The following is a 20,126-nucleotide window of genomic DNA, read 5'->3' as shown; positions in this document are numbered from 1 at the left end:
AGCCTACTTTATTTATAGTATTGTTGGGGGCTTTTTGCATTGATCATCATGGTGACTATCTTAGCAGATGCCTGCTAAACCAAACGTCCATCCACTAATCTCTCCATCAACCGATTTTTCATTAATTAATCATTGATCAATATAAAGATACCCAAATGATTTGACATTTGGGTATTTTGTTGCTTACATTAACATGCACACAGACACATTTAGCAGAGGGTAATACAAGTATTTCAAAACACAATGTAAAGTGCACAATAGCAAAGAAGAAGCACAAATGTCCATATAATAATCTACCCTTGTGTACTACATGGGAAATGCCCATGCCCACTATGACTATGGAAGGAACCTCCAAGAAAGCTAGCTAACAGCCTATTTGAGCTATGATGCTTATTTGGTGTGTCTCAGGGCGTGCAGGTTAACAATGTGCAGTTAAGAGCAGAGAGAGCAGAAGACCTTCCGAGCACACCCTCGTCTGAGAGACTGAAAAGAAGAAGAGAAGGGGGGAGGAAGGGGGAAGTCTAGTTCAGTATTTTAAGGACATCCGTAACGACAGCCAAAACCGTCGCGCTTTCCAAAATGTCCGTCTGTGTTACAGTTGTTTAGGCACTGCCTTACAACGTCCCACCCGGCTCTTTTGAGCAAAACAAAAATTGCGTACTTGGTGTGCGGTAGGACTATGGCTTGATTTCCAAGCAGTCTTCTGTAGAACAGCCCCAAGTCACATATTTTAAGTATTGATGTGCCAAATACAATGTAAAAGAGAGTGGGGCAGCCATGTTTCAGACCAAATTAAATTGTAATAATTTTGTTGGGAATACATCATTTACTGAAAAAACAATATCATACATGTGCAAGTAATAAATCGCAAACATGCATATTGCTTGTTCGCCCAGCCTAGTTTTGCTGGTACTCACTTTGATATAAAGCGACAGTTCAAACAATAATCCTAAATACAGTCAAACAGCAACCTGTAACATTGCATAAACATTTTCATGAACATCACAAACGAGTGCAGGAGTTTGCTTGAAGAATACACAGGGGGAGATGTTAGAGGGAAGGGAGAACAGGAAGTATGCAGGGAGGAAATGGAACGTTAGGAGTGGTTCGTGGCATGCGATTGGACAATGGAAGGGAGGAACAGGAGCAGCCTCTGGCATCAGCTTCAGAAAAGAGGGTTACTCATAGGGACCCTGCACACCCAAATAACCAGGAACCTGTGGGAAAGCTAACGGCTCAACACTGGGGTGTAACATGGTGCTAGGGGCTAGCCTGGCATGGGACCATCCCTCGCTACAGTGTTAGAGTCTGTGTGAGCCTGAGAAGGCTGACATGACAGAACAGAAGGGCTAGAGAAAGGCACCCAAAGTGGGCAGTATCAAGTACAGAGATGAGATCTCAAGCAGTGGTTTAGAGGAATGGTGTCACATGTGTGTGTAGGCGTGACGGATCGTGTCAACTGCAAAGGGAGGAGCAAAGCTGAAGTTTGCTGACCTGAATGCTATTCTGATCAGGATACATCAATGTTTTCTGTCTGTCTTCGAGGCAAATGCTAACGCTAGACTAGGCTAGCTAACCTGGCGAGAAAAAGAGAATAGAGCAGAGAAGGGAGGCAGTGGGGATTGTGGTGCCCCTTTACCTGATGCTGTTGCCAGGGGGCTGCCTGGGGCACAAGGGCTACGAGATGGAGCACTAGCTGAGGAGGAGGAGGGGTTTACGGAGGGGATACGGACAGTGGTGGCGGCGCTGGCATTGGGGGGGCACTCTGCACATGCTGCCGGGAGTGGTGGCCCCCTCGGTCCCCCCGCTACGGGGGGACTGGCACCCACCTGAGACGCGGTCAGGGCTGGGACCAGGTCCAGTGCCGGTTTGGGCGGCAGCTGGGGCGTGGCCGGCTTTAGCCCCGCCCCGGGGGAGCGGCTGCCATCTCCTATCAATTTGATAGGCGGGTGAGGGGGAGAAGGGGTTTGGGAGAGGCCTGGTTTTTTGGGCGGGATGGGCGGCGGGTTGCCCCGATCGATCCTGGCCACAGTGGGCGACTTGTGGCCGATCTGGGAGTGGCCCAGACGGCCGGGGAACGAGCCCCCCTCGGAGGTGGAGTGGGGCAGGCCTGGGCGCAGGGCGGCCGCGCCTCCGACCGGAGGACTGGTGAAGCGCGACAGGACCTGCGTGACGGTGTGGCGCGCCTGCTGCTTGGCGGCAAAGTTGTCGCGGTTGGTGGGGGAGAGGTCCCGCACGGGCGGGCTCTGGGAGACGGAGCCGTTCTGGTCCTGCTCCTGGAACTTGTAGCGGGCGGCCTGGACGCGCGGGCTCACCCCTGTGGGCAGGCCGTGGGGCAGCGTCTGCCCGCCTTCGCCTCCGTTCTCCGCTTGAGGCAGCGCTGCCGAGCTGCTGTGGACCAGCCCCCGGCCCGCCCCGGCAGACTTGGGCAGGCTCAGACCAGCGTAGTTGGCTGGGGTGGGCTTGATCGGTATAGTGAGAGGTGTCTTCTTAGGAGCCTCGGCCTCCGTCGGGGCGGGCAGGTCTACCTGGCAGGAGGCCGTCTGTGAGCTGATAGGTTCCGTGGCCACAGCGACGGAGACCATGGATTTGGGTTTGGCCGGGGGACTGGTTGAGGCGACCGTGGCTGTGGGGGTAGCGGCAGGAGGTTGGGCAGGGGCGACCCCGGGGGCCACGGGAACATTTGTACCGTCCTTAACGTCGAGCCGTTCTGTCCTGAGCTGCTCCACCTGCTGGCGCAGGCTCTGGCTCTCGGCCTCCTCTCGGCCCAGCCTGGCGCGCAGCTGCTCGCGCTCCGTGTCAAACTCGGAGAGCTGCTTCTCCATGTTGGCCTCCATCTGCTGCCCGCGCTGCCTCTCGGCGCTCAGCTCCTCCTGCAGCTGGCCCGCCTGACGGCTCTCCTCGTCCAGGCGGGCGGAGATCTCGTCGAAGCGCTGCGACTCCTCCACGACGCGGGTGGCGAGCTGCTTGCACTCGCGCACCAGCATCATGACGATGTGCTTGTTCTTCTCCCGCTCGTCCTTCAGCTGGGCCGTCAGCTTGCGGTGCTCCTGCTCCAGGCTCTGCAGCTGCAGCTTCTCCAGCTCCAGCTGTGATAGGAGGAGCAGACACAGGGTTGTGATTGGAGGAGCAGACACAAGTGTTGTGATTGGAGGAGCAGACACAAGCGTTGCGTCACATGCTAAGGCATCTGCAAGACACACACTCAAGACACACGTCCTAATACCTCATCAGACAACCATCCAAACACACACACACGTTCATGTCACGTCTACGTCAGTAATCATACAAGTGTTTACCTTCCTTGAACAGAATTGTCATTGCAAATTCAGATTTCACAATGACAGGTTTGAATCCCAAGCAGCCTGACCAGGGATGTGCACATACAGTTTATTACAGTTGAGCTGTAATAGTAATTTTGCTCGTGCATTGGTCAAAGGGGATGGTAATAAGAATTTTCTTTACTTTTAAAGATTTTTCACAAGTTTTAAATCACCACATAAAAACACAGTTTTACACACATATTCCACCCAATAGTTTCGCTTAATGAACAGAAAATGTACCTGTATATTGTGCACACAGCAGAAATGTACATAAAGGCTCAAGAGCACTACCACCAACTAATATGCATTCTGTGATCAATACGTGTGTGGGCATGTGGAATTTGCCAGAAAAGGCCTTCATTTGGACATAGTCTGTGAGTCAACAGGGGGAAAGGCCACAAAAATAACATTCTTTAAACTAGCTCTCTCACCAACAGAGATGGTAACAAACCTTCTAAATATACAAATGATTTTCGATGACTTGACACCCCCCGGGGAGACTATATCTGGAGCGGAGATGCTATTGTTAGCTCTGTGTTGGCAGCCAGTGTCCACAGGCATAGTCAGGCTTTCCAAGCGATTGCCTGGCTGCACTGCTCTAACAAGCCCCAACAATGAAGTAGATCCATCCTGCTAAGCCACATAGTAACACATCTCATTACTGTACGAGACAGTAGGCGCTATGTGATGCCATTTTTATGAATAGGTTTTGAAGAACAAAGTGAGTTTGTAGTGGCATTCTTCTCCTGCAATGCTACTGCTTCTTGGTAATAGTACGGCTCGGGGGCTATAAACGGATCACATCATTAATAATTGCTCTATTCCAGGCCCTGTAGTATAAGGTACAGTACAGCAGGTTTATCATCCAGAAGGTTTCCATCGTCGACAACTTATACAATAAATATGTAAATGTTCAGGGTACAAGTGACATCATCGGCATGCATGTTTCTACCTCATCAGCTGGAACCTGCTCTTTGTCTCATGATTTATTAATCACACCTTGCCATCCTTATTCCTGCACACATTATTTAGGCTTTCTAGCTTAAGACCCCATGACGATGGTATGTTTGCCTCAGGTTCACCCACCAACCTCGAAACCTGAACTATGGCTGTCCTCTAAAAGGGAAGTTGATTCTCTAAACATTTATGGTGACTGTAACCATCTGTCGAATCAAATCTAACAGCTAGCTATAATGTCCATTGATGTCATGATGCTGAGAACTGGTCACGAAAGCGTCTAGCTAAGTCGACATTGGAACTATTGGGTTTCCCAATACAATATCCAATATTCCCTCCAACAGTAGATCCAAACCCTTTTTATTTTCCCCTTGTTTCGTTCCTCTCTACCTCGTCTTACTATCCAGATGTAGCCTGTCTCAATGTATTATCAAGACCCACATAACTGACTAAAACCCAGTTGTGGCTAGTTTCTGGTATTTTGACCAGTGTCCGAGTTCAGGAAGAGGACAATGGGGGTCAACTGTTAAAAAGTACACATTGTCGCCAACGCATTCTCTGATTTCACACCCTTAAGCCGGCATGCAAAGCATAACACCTGACAGCGAGTGACACATACACGCAATAACCTTCACTAACAACCAGCAAACATTTACACCATCCCACTCACAGTCCCACTCTTACCAGCCTTCTCATTCATGCACACTCTTACACACTCATCCAACACCTCTGTCGGAAAAGCAGAGAGAGACAGAGAGGGAGATCGAGCGCGTGTGACGATAGACAAGGTCATCTACACGTAACTGCACTCGTGCACACACACACACACACACACACACACACACACACACACACACACACTCACACACTCACACACACACACACACACACAGACACACACACACACACACACACACACACACACACTCACTCACTCACTCACTCACACACAGACACACACACACTCACACACACACACACACACTCACACACACACACATTCCTGCACCCATCCTGTCCAGACTCCCCCTACCCTCTTCTGCCGGCTCTCAGCGGCAGCCAGCTGGGCAGACATTCTCTCCTGCATCTTCCTGCAGTGGCCCATGACCGCCTCCAGGACGCAGATGGGGCTGGAGCCCACAGGACGGCGCTCTTTGTCCCCCCCGGGGGCACACTCAAAGTCCCTCTGCAAGGCCAAGAAGGGGTCTGTCACGCTGAAGTGGCTGTAGCGCTCCTGAACGAACAGCTCCTTCCGCCGTGCCTTAGGAAGGGGGAAGGAGGAGAGGGAAGACAGGTGGAGAGAAGAGAGTGATTTTAGCATGGGCTTGTTTCACCGGGGAGGTCTGTTGCCCTTCTTACCATGTTCTTCAACACAATCTCAATATACAGTCGTTGATGGACCACCACATTTTAAGCAAGCCTATAAAGTGGATTAGACACAGGAATCTATCAGGTGTAAATAAAAGAAGTGCAACTGATGTCTGTACACAGATGTTCATCTGACTGTGATTGACTGTTACAATCTACGTTACCATGCCATGACGTAAAAATACTTATTGTTTTCACCGTTTGGCCACGCAGGAAGTAAAACTGCATACATACTGTCATTGGAACATTAACAGGATAATTGGATATATCACTTAAATTGCATTTGATGTGGTTTTTGGTCAGCATTACAATTCCAAAATAGTGATTCGTTTTTATTACTCGTAATAAAAAGTAATATAATAATAAATAAATAAATAAATAAATAATTAAGTAATAGAATAGCTAAATCAGTCAATTGTTTGTCAACCCAGGGCGATGGCTCTGATTGGCTAACTTACATTTGCCAGTCGACTCCACATGGTTAGGGTGGTGGGGGGAAAGGTTGTTTTGGTGCGAGGGGATCATTGTTTACCAGGCTAACTGGATGGCCATGCAACACTTGTCTGTTTTTTCTCATTTCCAAATGAATAATGCTACCGCCAGCCAACTACACTTTTTAGTGAGATTTGTATGCATCTATGAATATTTGCATTCAAGTAAGAAATTGCTTGTATTAGTTGTTTTGAGTTTAAGCATGTACTTTCAAAAAAATCAGCAGTAAAACTGAAAAGGTTTTCTTGAGTTGTAGCCATACCTTCCAACCCATTCGTTTGAATCATAACGGTGCCAATACATATGACTATGAATTTGTCTGGATTAAGATTGTTTTAAAACGAATTGTGTGATTGTTATTTTATTTGTAAAAACGAGAGATGGCCATTTAGCCATTTAGAAGAGCCATTATGGTTCTTCTGCTGTTTATTTGTAGAACTTTACTGTTAAAAGGGACCTGTTTGTTTAGAATAAAGACATTACATTCTTCTCCTTCTCCTCCCCAGGACCAAACCCCAGACATGTGATCCCTGCTGCGGCCAGATACCAATGCCACAATGTACTGAATACTAATATAATTATAATAATAGTATAAACTAACATCCCTCGCCCCCACAAGGCTGATCCGCCTTCGGCCCATCCCTAACGAACAAGACAAAGTAGACTTTTGATCCCTTTACAGTATAGATGGTCATTAATGGTTTGAAGTTGTCTTGGATGAGTAACTGAAAATTATTCTCCCAAACATATTTATTTATTTTGCTAACTGGATTTGCACAGTGGTAGACTACACTAAACGCTAATCACAAATGTCCCTAGCAGGTGCAGTGCCAATAACCAACTTGCTGTGTGTGGGAATAGGCAAATGAGTTCAAATTAGCATCACTACCACGGACTACTAGTAAACTGTAATGTGAAGTACCTCAAATTAAATGTGTAACATCTGCAGCCACACACTTTGTGTACACACACACACACACACACACACAATCACAGTACTTTATGCCCAAAGGACGGTCATGAGAAAAGCCTTTAAAAGATGATCTAAAAGATTTGTACCCACTCAGCCAGGCAGGTTTTGGCTGCATCCACTCTACAGCATCACAGCCCCTGTTAAATAACAAGGCTGGAATGGAGGTAGGGAGAGTTTTTGTCTCTAGATGGATGTGCTTCAAACAGGGACATTACACAATTAAGTATTGAGTGCAGGTTGGTGGTCGGGTTACCACTGAGGTTTGGTGTAATGCAATCTCAGTCGGCAGTAGTAGATGGGCTGAGCATTTGTGTGCTCACCTAACTGGAACACTACACTCATTGTTTGGAATATTAGTAATTGAAGCAAACTTTCTACAGGTGAACGTATACAGTTACATTAAATACAGTTATTAATATTGTATTATGTGAAATTGCAAAAATGTCACATATTAATAGGATACAATTGTTAAGCTATCAAGAACTGTCAAACCTCAGAGGAGACCAAAAAAAAAAGTCTAAATGATAATAACCAGAAGAAACAAAACAGCAAACAGGTTGACATGTAAACGTGTTGACCATCTAAAATGTGGAAAACTGAAACGCGAGAGTACTACAGAATATTCTGGAGCCCGTCAGTGTATATTCTGACTAAATAACGAATAGAGATACCCACTTGGCCCAAGATAAATATGGTGCTCCGGGGTGTTTTGTACCTAATGTGAGATGAGCGACAGAAAGAGAAGAGGGACAGTACAGACAAGGGAATCCCAGCGTTGCCTAACAAGGGCATAATGTTCCCAGCCGCATGCATGTGCACACTGGGATAAACACTCGGGAGCGCCCATACACAAACACAGTGCGGACGCACGGTAGATGGAGGGCGAATTACAAACACACAGTTTCAATTCTCATTCTGACCATTTACAGTGAGGGGGCTAGCCTAAACAGTGCACTTACAAGGAAGAAGAGAGAGAGAGAGGGAGGGAGAGAGAGAGAGAGAGAGAGAAAGAGAGAGAGAGAGAGAGAGAGAGAGAGAAGAGAGAGAGAGAGAGAGAGTGAGAGAGAGAGAGAGAGAGAGAGAGAGAGAGAGGGAGGTGGATAGAGAAAGAGATATATATAGAGAGAGAGACAGTGAGAGCGGGAGAAAGAAAGAGAATGGCAAACGGTGATACATTTGTATCTTCTGGTGCAATTTACCTGGAAGTAAGTGGAACTGTGTTCATTGTCTGGGTTTAATAATTGATTTGACAATGGGTGTACCAGCTTGTCCCTTGGCCAATCCTTAGCCTAGTTGAGAAATCTAAGATTGTGGTAAAAATGTCACTGGGAAAGACGTTTTATGACTCTGAGCGAGTAAATGAGTATAAATGAAAGAGGGAAGAACAGAGCTCTGGATGGGGGTGTAATGTGAGGGCTGAACATCAGCCATCTGGTGCTCTCCACCGGACTACCACAAATCCCGTCGCTAATCACATGGGACCTACCATACACGGTCCCCATATTCCACCATACACATGCATAAATGCACACACACACACACACCATGACGAGTCTGTGTTTCTGACGGTACGTCGTGCCACAGTGATACAATGACCAAGCAACAACAGGCTGTACAACAGTGCTTTTCAATGGGAGGCCTCAGTGGTGCTTTAAGTGAAAAGGGGGAAAAAAGACTTGAACTTGTAACAGTGCACACTTGTCAAATGTATTTCTGCCAGTTCCTGAATTGTTGATATAACAGCACAGCATTTTGCATTGTAAACAGAGTATTTGCTTGGCAGAAATACCACCCAGCAGCTCTATCAAATTGATAGATAAAAGATACTTATTGAAATTGGTTTTATGTGCAAGTGTGCTCAAATAGATATCGAAACCATCTATACTTCTATATGTAAACTGTTCATGATATGTGCCCAATCATCATATCATCATATGGAATAACAGTATTTCCCTTTCTATTTTCATTCAGTGTCAACGTTTCTTCAAGGCTAAGGGTTCTTCAGGTTATTTTAGACAAACACATACAGAAGTATGAATCTAATACATAGCATGGTTCACATACCACTCACACATTCCTTCTCCTAATGTGTGTTACTATGCAGACTAGCACTAAATGGTAGAGATGTGTTTTACCCAGAATGCCCCTCAGTGGCAGCTCTCCTCATGTTTAATGAGCTCAGCTGACGGCTTAAAATTAAAGTTTGATGAAGCCCCAGATACAGTACAAACACACACATTTACTCTGACTTTCTGCTAGGTCACAATCAAACAATAACAAACAATGCCTTGACATGAATGTAGACATCTAGACAAACATTGTCTCTCAAAACAATGTATAGAAATAGACCTGAATTTGATATTTCTCTATTAGTATTGGGTAACCATCCTGACAATAATCCCACTATTTCAGCGCCTTACATTTTTGATATATGACATCCTAATTTATGTCTGACAGGCTCCAATAAAACGATTGATCAGCTTCATTACAAATGTTTGAGAAGAGGCCTTATTATTTTCTTAGATTCTGCAGGGCTTTATCAAAATCGGCAAACACAGGGGTTCTGCTTCATACAGTGGAGTCAGTATGTTATCTCTGGAGAGATCTGACAATATTTGTGCAGCATCACTCACCATTCAGCCTGACAGAGCTTGACTCTGCAGAAAAGAAAAGGAGCTTCCAAATACAAGAGTGACAAGCAGGTAGCATCGTAGCCAGGAAGATGGGAGGCCCAAATCCTTGCCAGTTCACTTTATTCATTCCAAAGGAATTTGGAAAAGAGCTAAGTACTAAGTAAAGGGTCTGAATACTTATGTAAATATACTTATGTTAATATTCTGTTCATGTTTTGTAAACGTGAAAAATAAAAAACGGTCTGTCTTGAAAATATGAGGCAGTGTGGGGAATACTGAGAAAAAATGAATACATTTTAGCGAAAGACTGTCAGTTTGTGAACAAAGTGAAAGGGTCCTTTTTCTGAATCTCTTCAAAGGCACTATTTCCCAAAAACCCTTGCACCCTCCGTATTAACTCAGTGACCCAATCTATATTATAGGCATAAGGGTACACGCTAGCTTGTTAGTTAGTGGGAGGCCTGCACACATGTTTACATGCTAGCACTGACATGGGAAGAAACTCATTGGCCAACGCAGAAACTTAAGGGCAGACGATGGCGTGCACACAATTACAGACAACCTTAAGCCCCAACAAACAATATACGGTTTCGTTCACACACATACGGAGGACCAGGTTAGGCAAGAGAGGGGGTCTATTTTGGTGTCCATCTCCTATTTCATTCTGCAATTCCCGAGACACCGTCTCACGTGGAGGGGCCCTCTGTGAACACGATCACACCCTGCTTAAATGTGATGCTGTTTTACTGACATGAAACGACCAATCAACCAGCGGCACGGGGGGGGGGGGGGGGGGCATCATCTCATCCACTCACAACAGACAGAAGGAGAGGAAATGGGGAGAAGAAATGGAGAGACATGAAAGGAAGATGAGTAACTGGGAAGGCGGAAGATGTAGGATTGAGTGGAAAGGCAGACAGAGAGAGAGAGAGAAGGGGGGGGGCTGGGGGGGAGAGAGCATATCTTCCTGTGACCTACTTCATGAGCCACTCTCAGATCCCTCAGTTTCCCTTTTAGAATGGCACCCCCCCCTCCTTAATGAGCACTCTCCCAAACGGTGCAGCAACACCTCACACATTGACATTACATTAACTGCATTGCAATACTTCGAGTAAAACACTGCAGGAATTGCTATGTAATTAAGATGTGTTAAGTGTACGGGTTATCGAAGAAGTGTAAGAGGGAACAGTGTGGGGGAGAATTAAACGTAGTAAACGGTAGTAAGTGTATGTTGTAAAGGGGCAGGTGACGGTTGTGTTACAAAACAAGATAAATGTTAAAATTCACTTACCCCTGACAAGTACAACCTCCCCCATTCCAAGTTTTACTGGTGTAATTCTCCCCTCTGACTGACAGGAATTCACCTACCTCCCCCCCTACCCCCCCCCACCCCCACCACCATCCCAGTCCAACTAAATAAATGCTCCACAACCAATCTTCACCCGTCCCCCATCTTGATTCAGTATTTATGGCTCCAGCAGGCAAAAGCAAACACACTGTGCATTTCATATTTTTCACAGTTATGCTCTGGTTGGTGTGATCTAGATAAAAACATATAAGAACTTAAAATGGGTTTCAATTATAAATGTTTTAAGAGGGGAGAGGGGGGAGAGAGAGAGAGCGACAGAGAATATGGAAAAGCAGCAAAAGGGCAAGCCTTGAGAGAATGTGACAGAATCAATTGTTGTGGGGCATCTGTTTCTCCACGAGTCTGGAGCAGAGTGGTTATCACTGTACAGTCATATGAGGGATCACATGCAGTGTTAACACACTGTACGGATATGAGACTACCAGTGGGGAATGTTGCTTTCCAAAATGGGCCCACTTCTGACACTTCGAAATCATTCAACAAAAGACTGATTTGTCAGAATCAGACCGCAGATCTCCCATCACTAACCACCCCAATACAAAATGCCACTTGTGTATTAACTCGTCCCGCTAAAGTGTAATGTAGCATAGCTTCATAGCAGTTCCTAACTACAATGTACACAAATAGCCTAATCTTCTTCTGCATTGAGTACTTGTTAATTCTGTATTTTTTCTCAATAACGATCAAAGAAGAAGTTCTAGATCGTTCCCCTCTCTGAGGCATGTGCTTATATGAACAAGACAGCTTTAGCAAAATCCACCATTGCACACCATTATTTCTTCCTATCTTGTCATTGTAGTGATGAGGGAGGCCGAGCACCATTCAAAGGATTTTGTGCAACGCTGTGGGATCTCTTCGCTATTGAAAAGCTTCTTGTACATAAAATCCAACACAAGGCAAACAATAACTTGCGTTTCACCTCTCCATGGTAAATGAAATCCATATCCAACAAATTCCTGCACAGAAAGCCATCGCTTTTGCCAATTAATGCTGACAGACCTGCTTTCAATTTCACCAGAAAATAAATGAGGGGGAGGGAGGGGGGGGTATGTGGTACCGTAATCATGTGGTTGATCTCGATTGGCTATAATCTGCTTACAATCCCTTCTATTTTGCCGGATGAAACAATATACTGTGACTCGGCCAGCTTTAGTCACACAGCAATTAATCGCTGCCACCAAAGCTTCTTAACGGCCAAATACCACCAAACAATGGCCTGTAAAGCACCAAACGACACAGTCTTTATCCTCTGAGGACACCTGGACATAAACAAGTGGTGATTAAAACCAAAAAACTAAGTTTTCTGTGGCAGGTAAAACGTTTGTGGAAGGCCTCAAAAGAAAGGACATTTCAATGATGACCATAACCCACCTGATGTCCAAACAAGGTTTTCCCAGCACACGTTTTTTTTATTGGCGTCTGACAATATCAAGCAAACAAAACAAAAACTTGTATTGACCAAAACCCATGTGATTATGTGTGTGATTATCAGTAAAATGTTGTAATGTGCCTTTATTAATCCATTCCATACCATGTCAATGTGTCCATCAAAGCCAGTTGGTAATGCAGTGGTGTTGTCATTCTTTGTTCAAGTATTCTTTATTTCATCAAAAAAGGTATTGCCAGCTTATTTGGCTAACTACACTAACCAGCACTAACTATCTGGCTCGTTACTACATCTTAACACCTCTCAACAAAAGCTAACCAATACCAAGGAGTTTTTAGGAAAAAAAGGTTCATTCCTGCAATGTGCAGTGGAGTCAGTCAAATCAGATGTCGACTTGTGTAGAAAGGGACAGATATCTTCATATTGATAATAGTCGATAGTCTCCAGAAATCAACCTGTTTTTGTGTATGGCATTTTGTCTGGTGATTTAGAGGAGGGGGTAGGGTGGGGGTTAGCCCAATCTTTTCTGGCCTCTTTCTCTCTCTTTCTCTCTCTTTCTCTCTCTTTCCGTCTGACAGTCTTATCTCTGGTAGAACAAACAGGGTCTTTGTGTAGGGAACAGACATCATGGCAGTAAGGAGATTTTTTTCTCTCTAAGCAGAGATAGGATATCCACAAGGGAGAGAGCCAGCATGGACACCATACGCCAGGGGAAAAGCAAAACAGTAAGCACAATAAGTACTACAGAGTGGATTCAAACTAAACAAAGCCTCAAAGGCCAATGCCCAGAAACTGAGCAGGGTTGACAGTAGAAACCTCTCAGTTGGTAGGGACACGGGTGTCTACAAAGAACACGATGACAGTATATTTTATTCTAGAAAACCGTAAAGTATTTCACATTAAGAAGCTACCAAAAAGCATATAAACAAAGTCTGAAGTAGAGCACAAGACAATTCTGACCTATATTCTCCTACACTTTTTCTTCAGACATGACGACCCCCACTACCACCACCTTGCTCCTCCTGCACCCCCAACAGCATCCCTGTTGCATCAACCATCATGAAACTCTCTGTCTTAAAAAGTACTAAGTAGCACATTTGGCGAAATTATAAGCTTCTTAGCTCAATAATAATAATTACAGGTTTACAACGGGGTAGAAAGAGCATACCGGGGATCAGTATCTATCTATAGCTTTTGTCCATTGTATTCTGCAAGGGAGAAATACCACGTGACTATTGTCAAGTCAGTATTTGGTTATTTAGCACCTTAAGACATTTCTCACTCGTTGAATAAACCCTTTTTAATAGCAGCTAAAGCAACTGCAATTACAGGCTTTATCTATGGGTAATTACTGGAGACAGATGTAAACTGGGAGCTTACTTCTGTCTGAGGTTTGCATTTCTGACAGATAAAGACTCCAAAAGAAATGACAAACGTGTATTATTTCGGGGTCTACACCAGAGACTTGTCTGTGAGGGATGGGGCTAGGTATATTATTGTTCGTGAGTGAGTGAGGTATGTATCCGGTTCTATCATAATGGAGAACTATAAGACTTACCCTCAGGGCCTCTATGACCAGATCCCGGGCCTCAAGTTCCCCCTCCATGATACTGAGCAGAGTCAGCAGCTCGGGCTTGCTCAGATTGTCCATGTTAAACTCACATCTCTGAAACACAACACATACAAACAGGGGAATTATGTAATGATTGACTAAATGTACACATGCACGGTGACCACATTTGGTGCCAGATGCGACCGGAGCACATCAAGAGATCTAAGTCAAATGCGACAAACAAAACATTGTTGGTGATTGTTCATTGAAAAGCTACTGTACGGCCTGCCATCTAACATGGTCAATATACCAATATTCTGTCTCTCCACCCGAACATATACATACATAGCTTCTACACAGTTCCGGAGGTACAGACAACTGTTAAGGTCCAAACTCTGAATCAATGGCATCTTCCTAGGCCGACTCAGGCAGCGTGTTTATGTGAGCTAAGGGAGTGGCTTTTAAAAGAAGGGGGTGGGATATTTTGGTATGAATCCTTTCAAACTCAAGCCACAGTTAAACTTACCTACCCTACCCATAACCGTTTGAATATTTCAGATATCAAAATCTGTTAGGACAAGATCTATGGTGTGTAGTTTCTCAAATTGTACCAGAGGACCCTTAAAAATCAAGATTGGGGAAAACCCTATATTTTTCGCTTTGTACATTTACATTGTTGGAATTCAACAATAAATATGTTTTGTGTTTGCGCGACACATTTTCATTTGATTTCATTCGTCTTGCATGACTTGGAGGTATAAAAGGTGAAATGATATCACACCAGATAATTCAATGCTAATTTGCCCAGCTGTGGACGCAAAGGCCCATGGCCCGTGGATGACGGTAACTGAGCAACCAGACACTTTTTGCAGCATCTTAAATCAATAAAAAGCTTTATCTGCCCATGAAAACTAAATAACAATATCTGTTCCCCTCTGGTAGCCCGTTTACGAGAAAGCCCGTTTGGTAGCCCGTTTACGTGTTTGGCCAGTTTGTCTTCATTCCACAAAGCTGTGACATGCAGATCAAGATGGCTAGCCTGCTACCTGTATGTATTATGACTTGATATAAATCCCCTTTGTTTACTCTAGCTCAGTATAAAAAAACATGCATGAGTAATTTGGTGAAAAACTTGGTAATCCTACAGTCAAGAAAACTGTATGGTTACAAAGAGTTTGAGGAGAAAACACGAAGCACTGCAACCCATAACAACAACGGTGCCATTTCATATACCTAGGAATATGTAACACCAAAGGAATTGAACCATTAATAACACACAATCACAATTAAGTGGACACAATCCATCACTCCCTCTTACTCTCCAGCTTCATTGGGCTCCTACGAGCTACAGCAAACAACGTGACAGGCCTAGCAGTGGAAGATGACTGGAGGATGACCGGTGGCTTGTACTTGAACACACTGCACTTCTTTAGGCCAATGTGCTATAGCAAATGTTTGGTCATATTGTTTGCATGACCACCTTTAAGTAATTAGCATTTGACAATCGCTGCATCTAGCAGCATTTCAGTCTTTGTCATCTCTCCTAAAATGTGCCCATACTTTATGTTCAGTTTGTTTGAGAGCCATAGCAGCCACATTGACAGAGAAGTCGTCATGACGTGGCTAAATAGGTATTCGCAGGTCTTGGAGGTGCAGTAATCTGTACACCTACTTACTCCAATCTAACTTATTTGAAAACGTAAAAAATGGACTGCCGTCTTATTTTTTACAATTATTTGGGTGTGTGCAAAACATGTCCTGCAGATGCACAGCAACCACTCAGCTCATATCAATTAAGGGGACATTCCAGAACCGATGGTGGGACAGAACGTCATGGAATTCTTTTGACAAATTTGGAACCAATGCTGAGTAAAAAAACGGCTCTCAATTCGCAATCCTAATCATCAGTCTATTGTTGCTCTGCCAAACCACTTTTAGACACGCAGAGACCCGCATGTTCAGGCAGGGCTTACATTCCAAATAGCATGTGCATCATTCAATTAAAAATGTATTAAGCAATGGCCAATGTGTTAAAAGTAGAAAATACAGTAATTAATTAATGCAGTTCTTTCCAGTCCAGAAATCAATTTCTGCTGCCCACTGTATTTCCTCTTCACGGTCAGGCACGCAGAGAATGGTAGGTTGGAAAGGCTTGCCTGACAGTAGAAAAAAAGGTCTTGCTGTAGTGTCATATTGCCATTGGTCTTGGTCAATATGCCCGGATAGCATTTCCCCTTTTACATTTCTGCACAGTGAGCAGGTGAGCCAGGCTAATGCTAACTTGTTCCATGAGCCGTGTGCTTTGCAGAGGGTGTGAGCACCAGTCTGGCTAGCCATCAGAGTTTCAGCCTTCTGGAATTAATCAGGTTTGGGTTGCAGTGGGAATAACTGCTTCAAGGCCTTCAAGTGGTATTTGTTGGAAAGAGTCAAGGCAACTAGGTGTCTCGGTTAGTATTGATGCAGTAACATCTCAGACCTACACTGCATGTACCTCTATATAAGGTGATTTGTAATGCAGGCAGGAACATCCCACAATATCACAGCTTGAATAAAGCTTCATGTCCCTTTTTATCTTTTAATGACTTAGTGTGAAAACCCATGAGTAAATTCCTTGGAGCTGACTCGCCTTCATTGAAACAAAACAGTTCATTAGACTGTTCATTAGACGTACCAAAGCCAAACTTCAGGGAGTCACTGGTAGAGTGCCATTCAGAAACATGTCACCCCTCTCCAAACCGAATGGACCTTTGCTACCAAACCCTTCACAAAAGAAACTCCCCTACTGAGGACTAACAAAACAGGGTCTTGCAGGGTTGTGTAAAGAGTAATGTGCTTCATTTAACTGAAAGTCATGGGGGGCATTCAAGTAGAAGCCAGAGAGCACTGGCCTTACAGCACAGCTTGGGAGACATACATACATTGTAGCTGGTAGAGCAGAGAATGGTGCAGGACAGTCAGATAGATCTAGCTGACATGGTAGCTGGTACAGCAGAGAAGGGTGCAAGACAGTCAGATAGATCGAGCTGACATGGTACTCCAAGCTATGCCAGCTGAGTCACTGAAACTAAGACAAATTTAGAAACGTCTCCGGTGAACACTGCCCCATCCCCCGGCACTCCCTCCCTCCCTTCATCTCTCTCTCTACTTGCACCCACCTACCACTTCTTTTACACACATTTTAACAGTCCCTCCCCTAAATCCCTTGGGAACTCAATCTTTCCTACAGTTTGACACATTACCATTTGTAACCTTACACAAACGCAGGAGAATGATTTAAAATGAGTGTGACAAACTGCAAATTGCTTAACCAAACAAATCATTGTAAATATCTATGTAATGAAGCAGATTGGTAGCTTGGTATTACCAAATACATGTAATAATGGGTATCACTATCTTTGATTGAATATAGGTTGCTTGTCGTTGACTGATTAACACTATCAATGAATCAGACTTCAAACTCCTTCGAAGTATAGACAGTTAGCAAACAGAGATTTATCTACAATAGCAGAATATATATCGTAAAGCATGTATACGAACAACTATCAAAACTAATTGTCTAAATAATGACCAGTAGAGCTAGCTAGCTGCTTGGCTAGCTGTAATGGCATTTATCAACTAACAAATCCCTTCTGTGCTGGACGGTCAATGAGGTTTATTGATAATTGCTTCATGGCATGTCAATGGAGTTGCTATGGTTATAACACAGTTTGCAGTGCAAAGTGACTGAACTGTTCATGGACTGACAACAATTCCTAAAAGGTCCAAACATTTTTATCTTTCATGGAGCAGGCCTACCCAAGCCCTCAGACTGTGATTCTATGCTGAGTTTACATAGAAACTATTTTTGACGTAATAAAAGGACTCAAACATCAGGTATGCATTATCAAAACATGTAAAGGAAGGACTGCATTCTCTATTTACTGAGGCAGGGCACACTACAGGAATAGACTAATTGAGAGTTAGGGGTAAATACGGTTCTGCACTTCTAAACTGACCGACCGTCCTGGATAGGCGTATAGACAGCGCTAGGCTGACAGGCCGATAGCCCTGGACAGACAGACCAATGGAGCGAATGGGCCCATTCAAGCATTTTACAAACAGGGAAAGGTTCCATGCCCCCCCTCCTGCAGGGTAACTGGCTGATTAATTTGCACAGAGGGGTAGCAAGGCAGTGCCCTAACACATATGTTGCAACCTGTAAGGGGCTAGTGTGAGATACCACAGCTGGATGTGGCTCAGGCATGATTAGTGGAGCCTCACAAATGATTTTGTTTTTCTTACATCCTTCTATTGGTCATTGGTCATATACAGATTACCCTACTTAATTGTAGCTATGTCTTGGTAAGAATTGTCGAGTTCCTGTGGGATCATACCAAACGAATGATCTTTAGGCCCCAATAGAAAGATTGGATGAATCAATGTCTCCATTTTAAATTTTCACATGAAAAGCAATTTGAAATACAAGTGCGCAGCTGCCGAACAGAGACATTCAAACATGTAAAAAGGTTATTACAAGGTGGCCTCCATACACTTGCATTTTTTGTTTTCAGTGACAACACTTTGGTAGGCTACTAAGAACATTTTAATTAGACAAAGCATTCAGGCTCCTATAGTGTTGGAAACGTTCGTATGCCAACCACAATTTAGTGCAACCACCGTCAGTTCCAATACACAAGAGGTGTAAAACGGATTACAAAATAACTAACCATGTTCATGAATTCCTGTAAAACATCATTTTGACTCTTTACAGATAACTCATAGGAACAGTCAATCACGTTCGCTACATTGTTGATTTTTTATTTATTTCAGATGTAGGACCTATGCTGTCCCAGATTAAATTGATGTGAACTATTATTTCGCCTACTTAATGTTTAATATATTTTAGACATGCCTAAATAATGTCAATGTTAAAATGTTTTCTTCTAAATGTCTTACCCCTTCGACATTTCCAAGCACTGTGGTTGCCAGTGTTTGTATCGGAGGAGGCTGCTCCCCGCTTGTTCCCTCCGACGCCATCTTCCTACTGTAGTGGTCTGCTGGAGTGAGGGCACCACACAGAAAATAAAACAACGCATTCGGTACTGTTTAACTATTACACTGCTGAATGCAAATCACTAACGGTTGTTAAGAAAAAAAACATCAACACTGGAAACAACGTCTCACAAATGAGACCTTGTAGTTTGAGACGAGCAGGTATAAGGTTAGCTGTAAGGAGGATAATTTTGGCACTAGGCGTGGACCAAGGCGTATTCCAGATGCAAAATCTCATACGCTCCTAACTTGCGGACAGCCTACTGCGCTGTCAGTAGGTTGCTGAACAGTGACATGAGAATTTGTCGGGATAAGAAGTCATGGCTACAGTCTTTGAGTGGAATGGTTACTGGGGCCAAACCGTCCAAAATAATACCCTCAATTCCAATCTCAAAGATGTGGGTAAAGAATTAAGAGTATCCCCAAAATATGAAGATACTCTGCTATAATAGTTACAAATGTTCGTATGACAAGGTAAAAGGTCGACACAATCCCCTGGTGTTGACATGTTTGTTACACTGTAATATCCTAAAAAATACTTCATCAAATCATATGCATTTGACAGCTCAGTGAAAAGCCTATAGATAAATACACGATGGTATGTCAATAGCCTACTGGCCTCCAGATGTGCTGTTTTGGATTAGAGCACTGATCCAAGATTGGTCACTGCGGAGCAGAATGGGGTCACAGTCTATTTGGATTAAATGGGAAATATCATAGCATTGCCACCAACCAATCATGTTTGTGAACGCTTTCAATGCCTGTCAGTGTGATGGTGGCAGTCGAGTGCAGCGTTTGAGGGAGCTGGCACAGTAAAGCCACACCATTGAATGGGAATGGAGGCTGCTTTCAAACAGTTTCAATATAGTTACAGTGTCCTATGTATTTGGCAAGTGATGGTAACACAGCAGTTATGTAACAATTTTTTTAAGGTACTGGTAATTTAACTCTGCCCTATCAAGGGAACGTGTTTACTTGTTGCCACAACACCTAAAATTCAAATCCAACATACATTTCTAGATCTGACATAGAGATTCAGAT

The 20,126-nt window shown here is 44.0% G+C and overlaps 1 protein-coding gene across 1 annotated transcript in view; it reads right to left on the bottom strand.

The window, feature by feature from the left end:
- Positions 1–19,291, bottom strand: part of cttnbp2 (cortactin binding protein 2) — a 30,181-nt gene extending 10,890 nt beyond the window's left edge. The window contains exons 1-4 of the mRNA XM_084672543.1: positions 18,990–19,291; positions 14,061–14,168; positions 5,314–5,541; positions 1,640–3,089 (exon numbers count right to left, since the gene is read on the bottom strand). Coding sequence (XP_084528669.1) covers positions 1,640–3,089; positions 5,314–5,541; positions 14,061–14,168; positions 18,990–19,070 — 1,867 coding nt within the window. The 5' untranslated portion in view covers positions 19,071–19,291. The remainder of the gene's footprint in view (positions 1–1,639; positions 3,090–5,313; positions 5,542–14,060; positions 14,169–18,989) is intronic.
- Positions 19,292–20,126: the final 835 nt, after the last annotated feature.

The sequence above is a fragment of the Hypomesus nipponensis genome, chromosome 14 (genome assembly GCF_054491055.1).
Source record: "Hypomesus nipponensis isolate SF chromosome 14, ASM5449105v1, whole genome shotgun sequence".
NCBI lineage: Eukaryota > Metazoa > Chordata > Actinopteri > Osmeriformes > Osmeridae > Hypomesus > Hypomesus nipponensis.
This window is presented reverse-complemented; position numbering and strand designations above follow the sequence as displayed.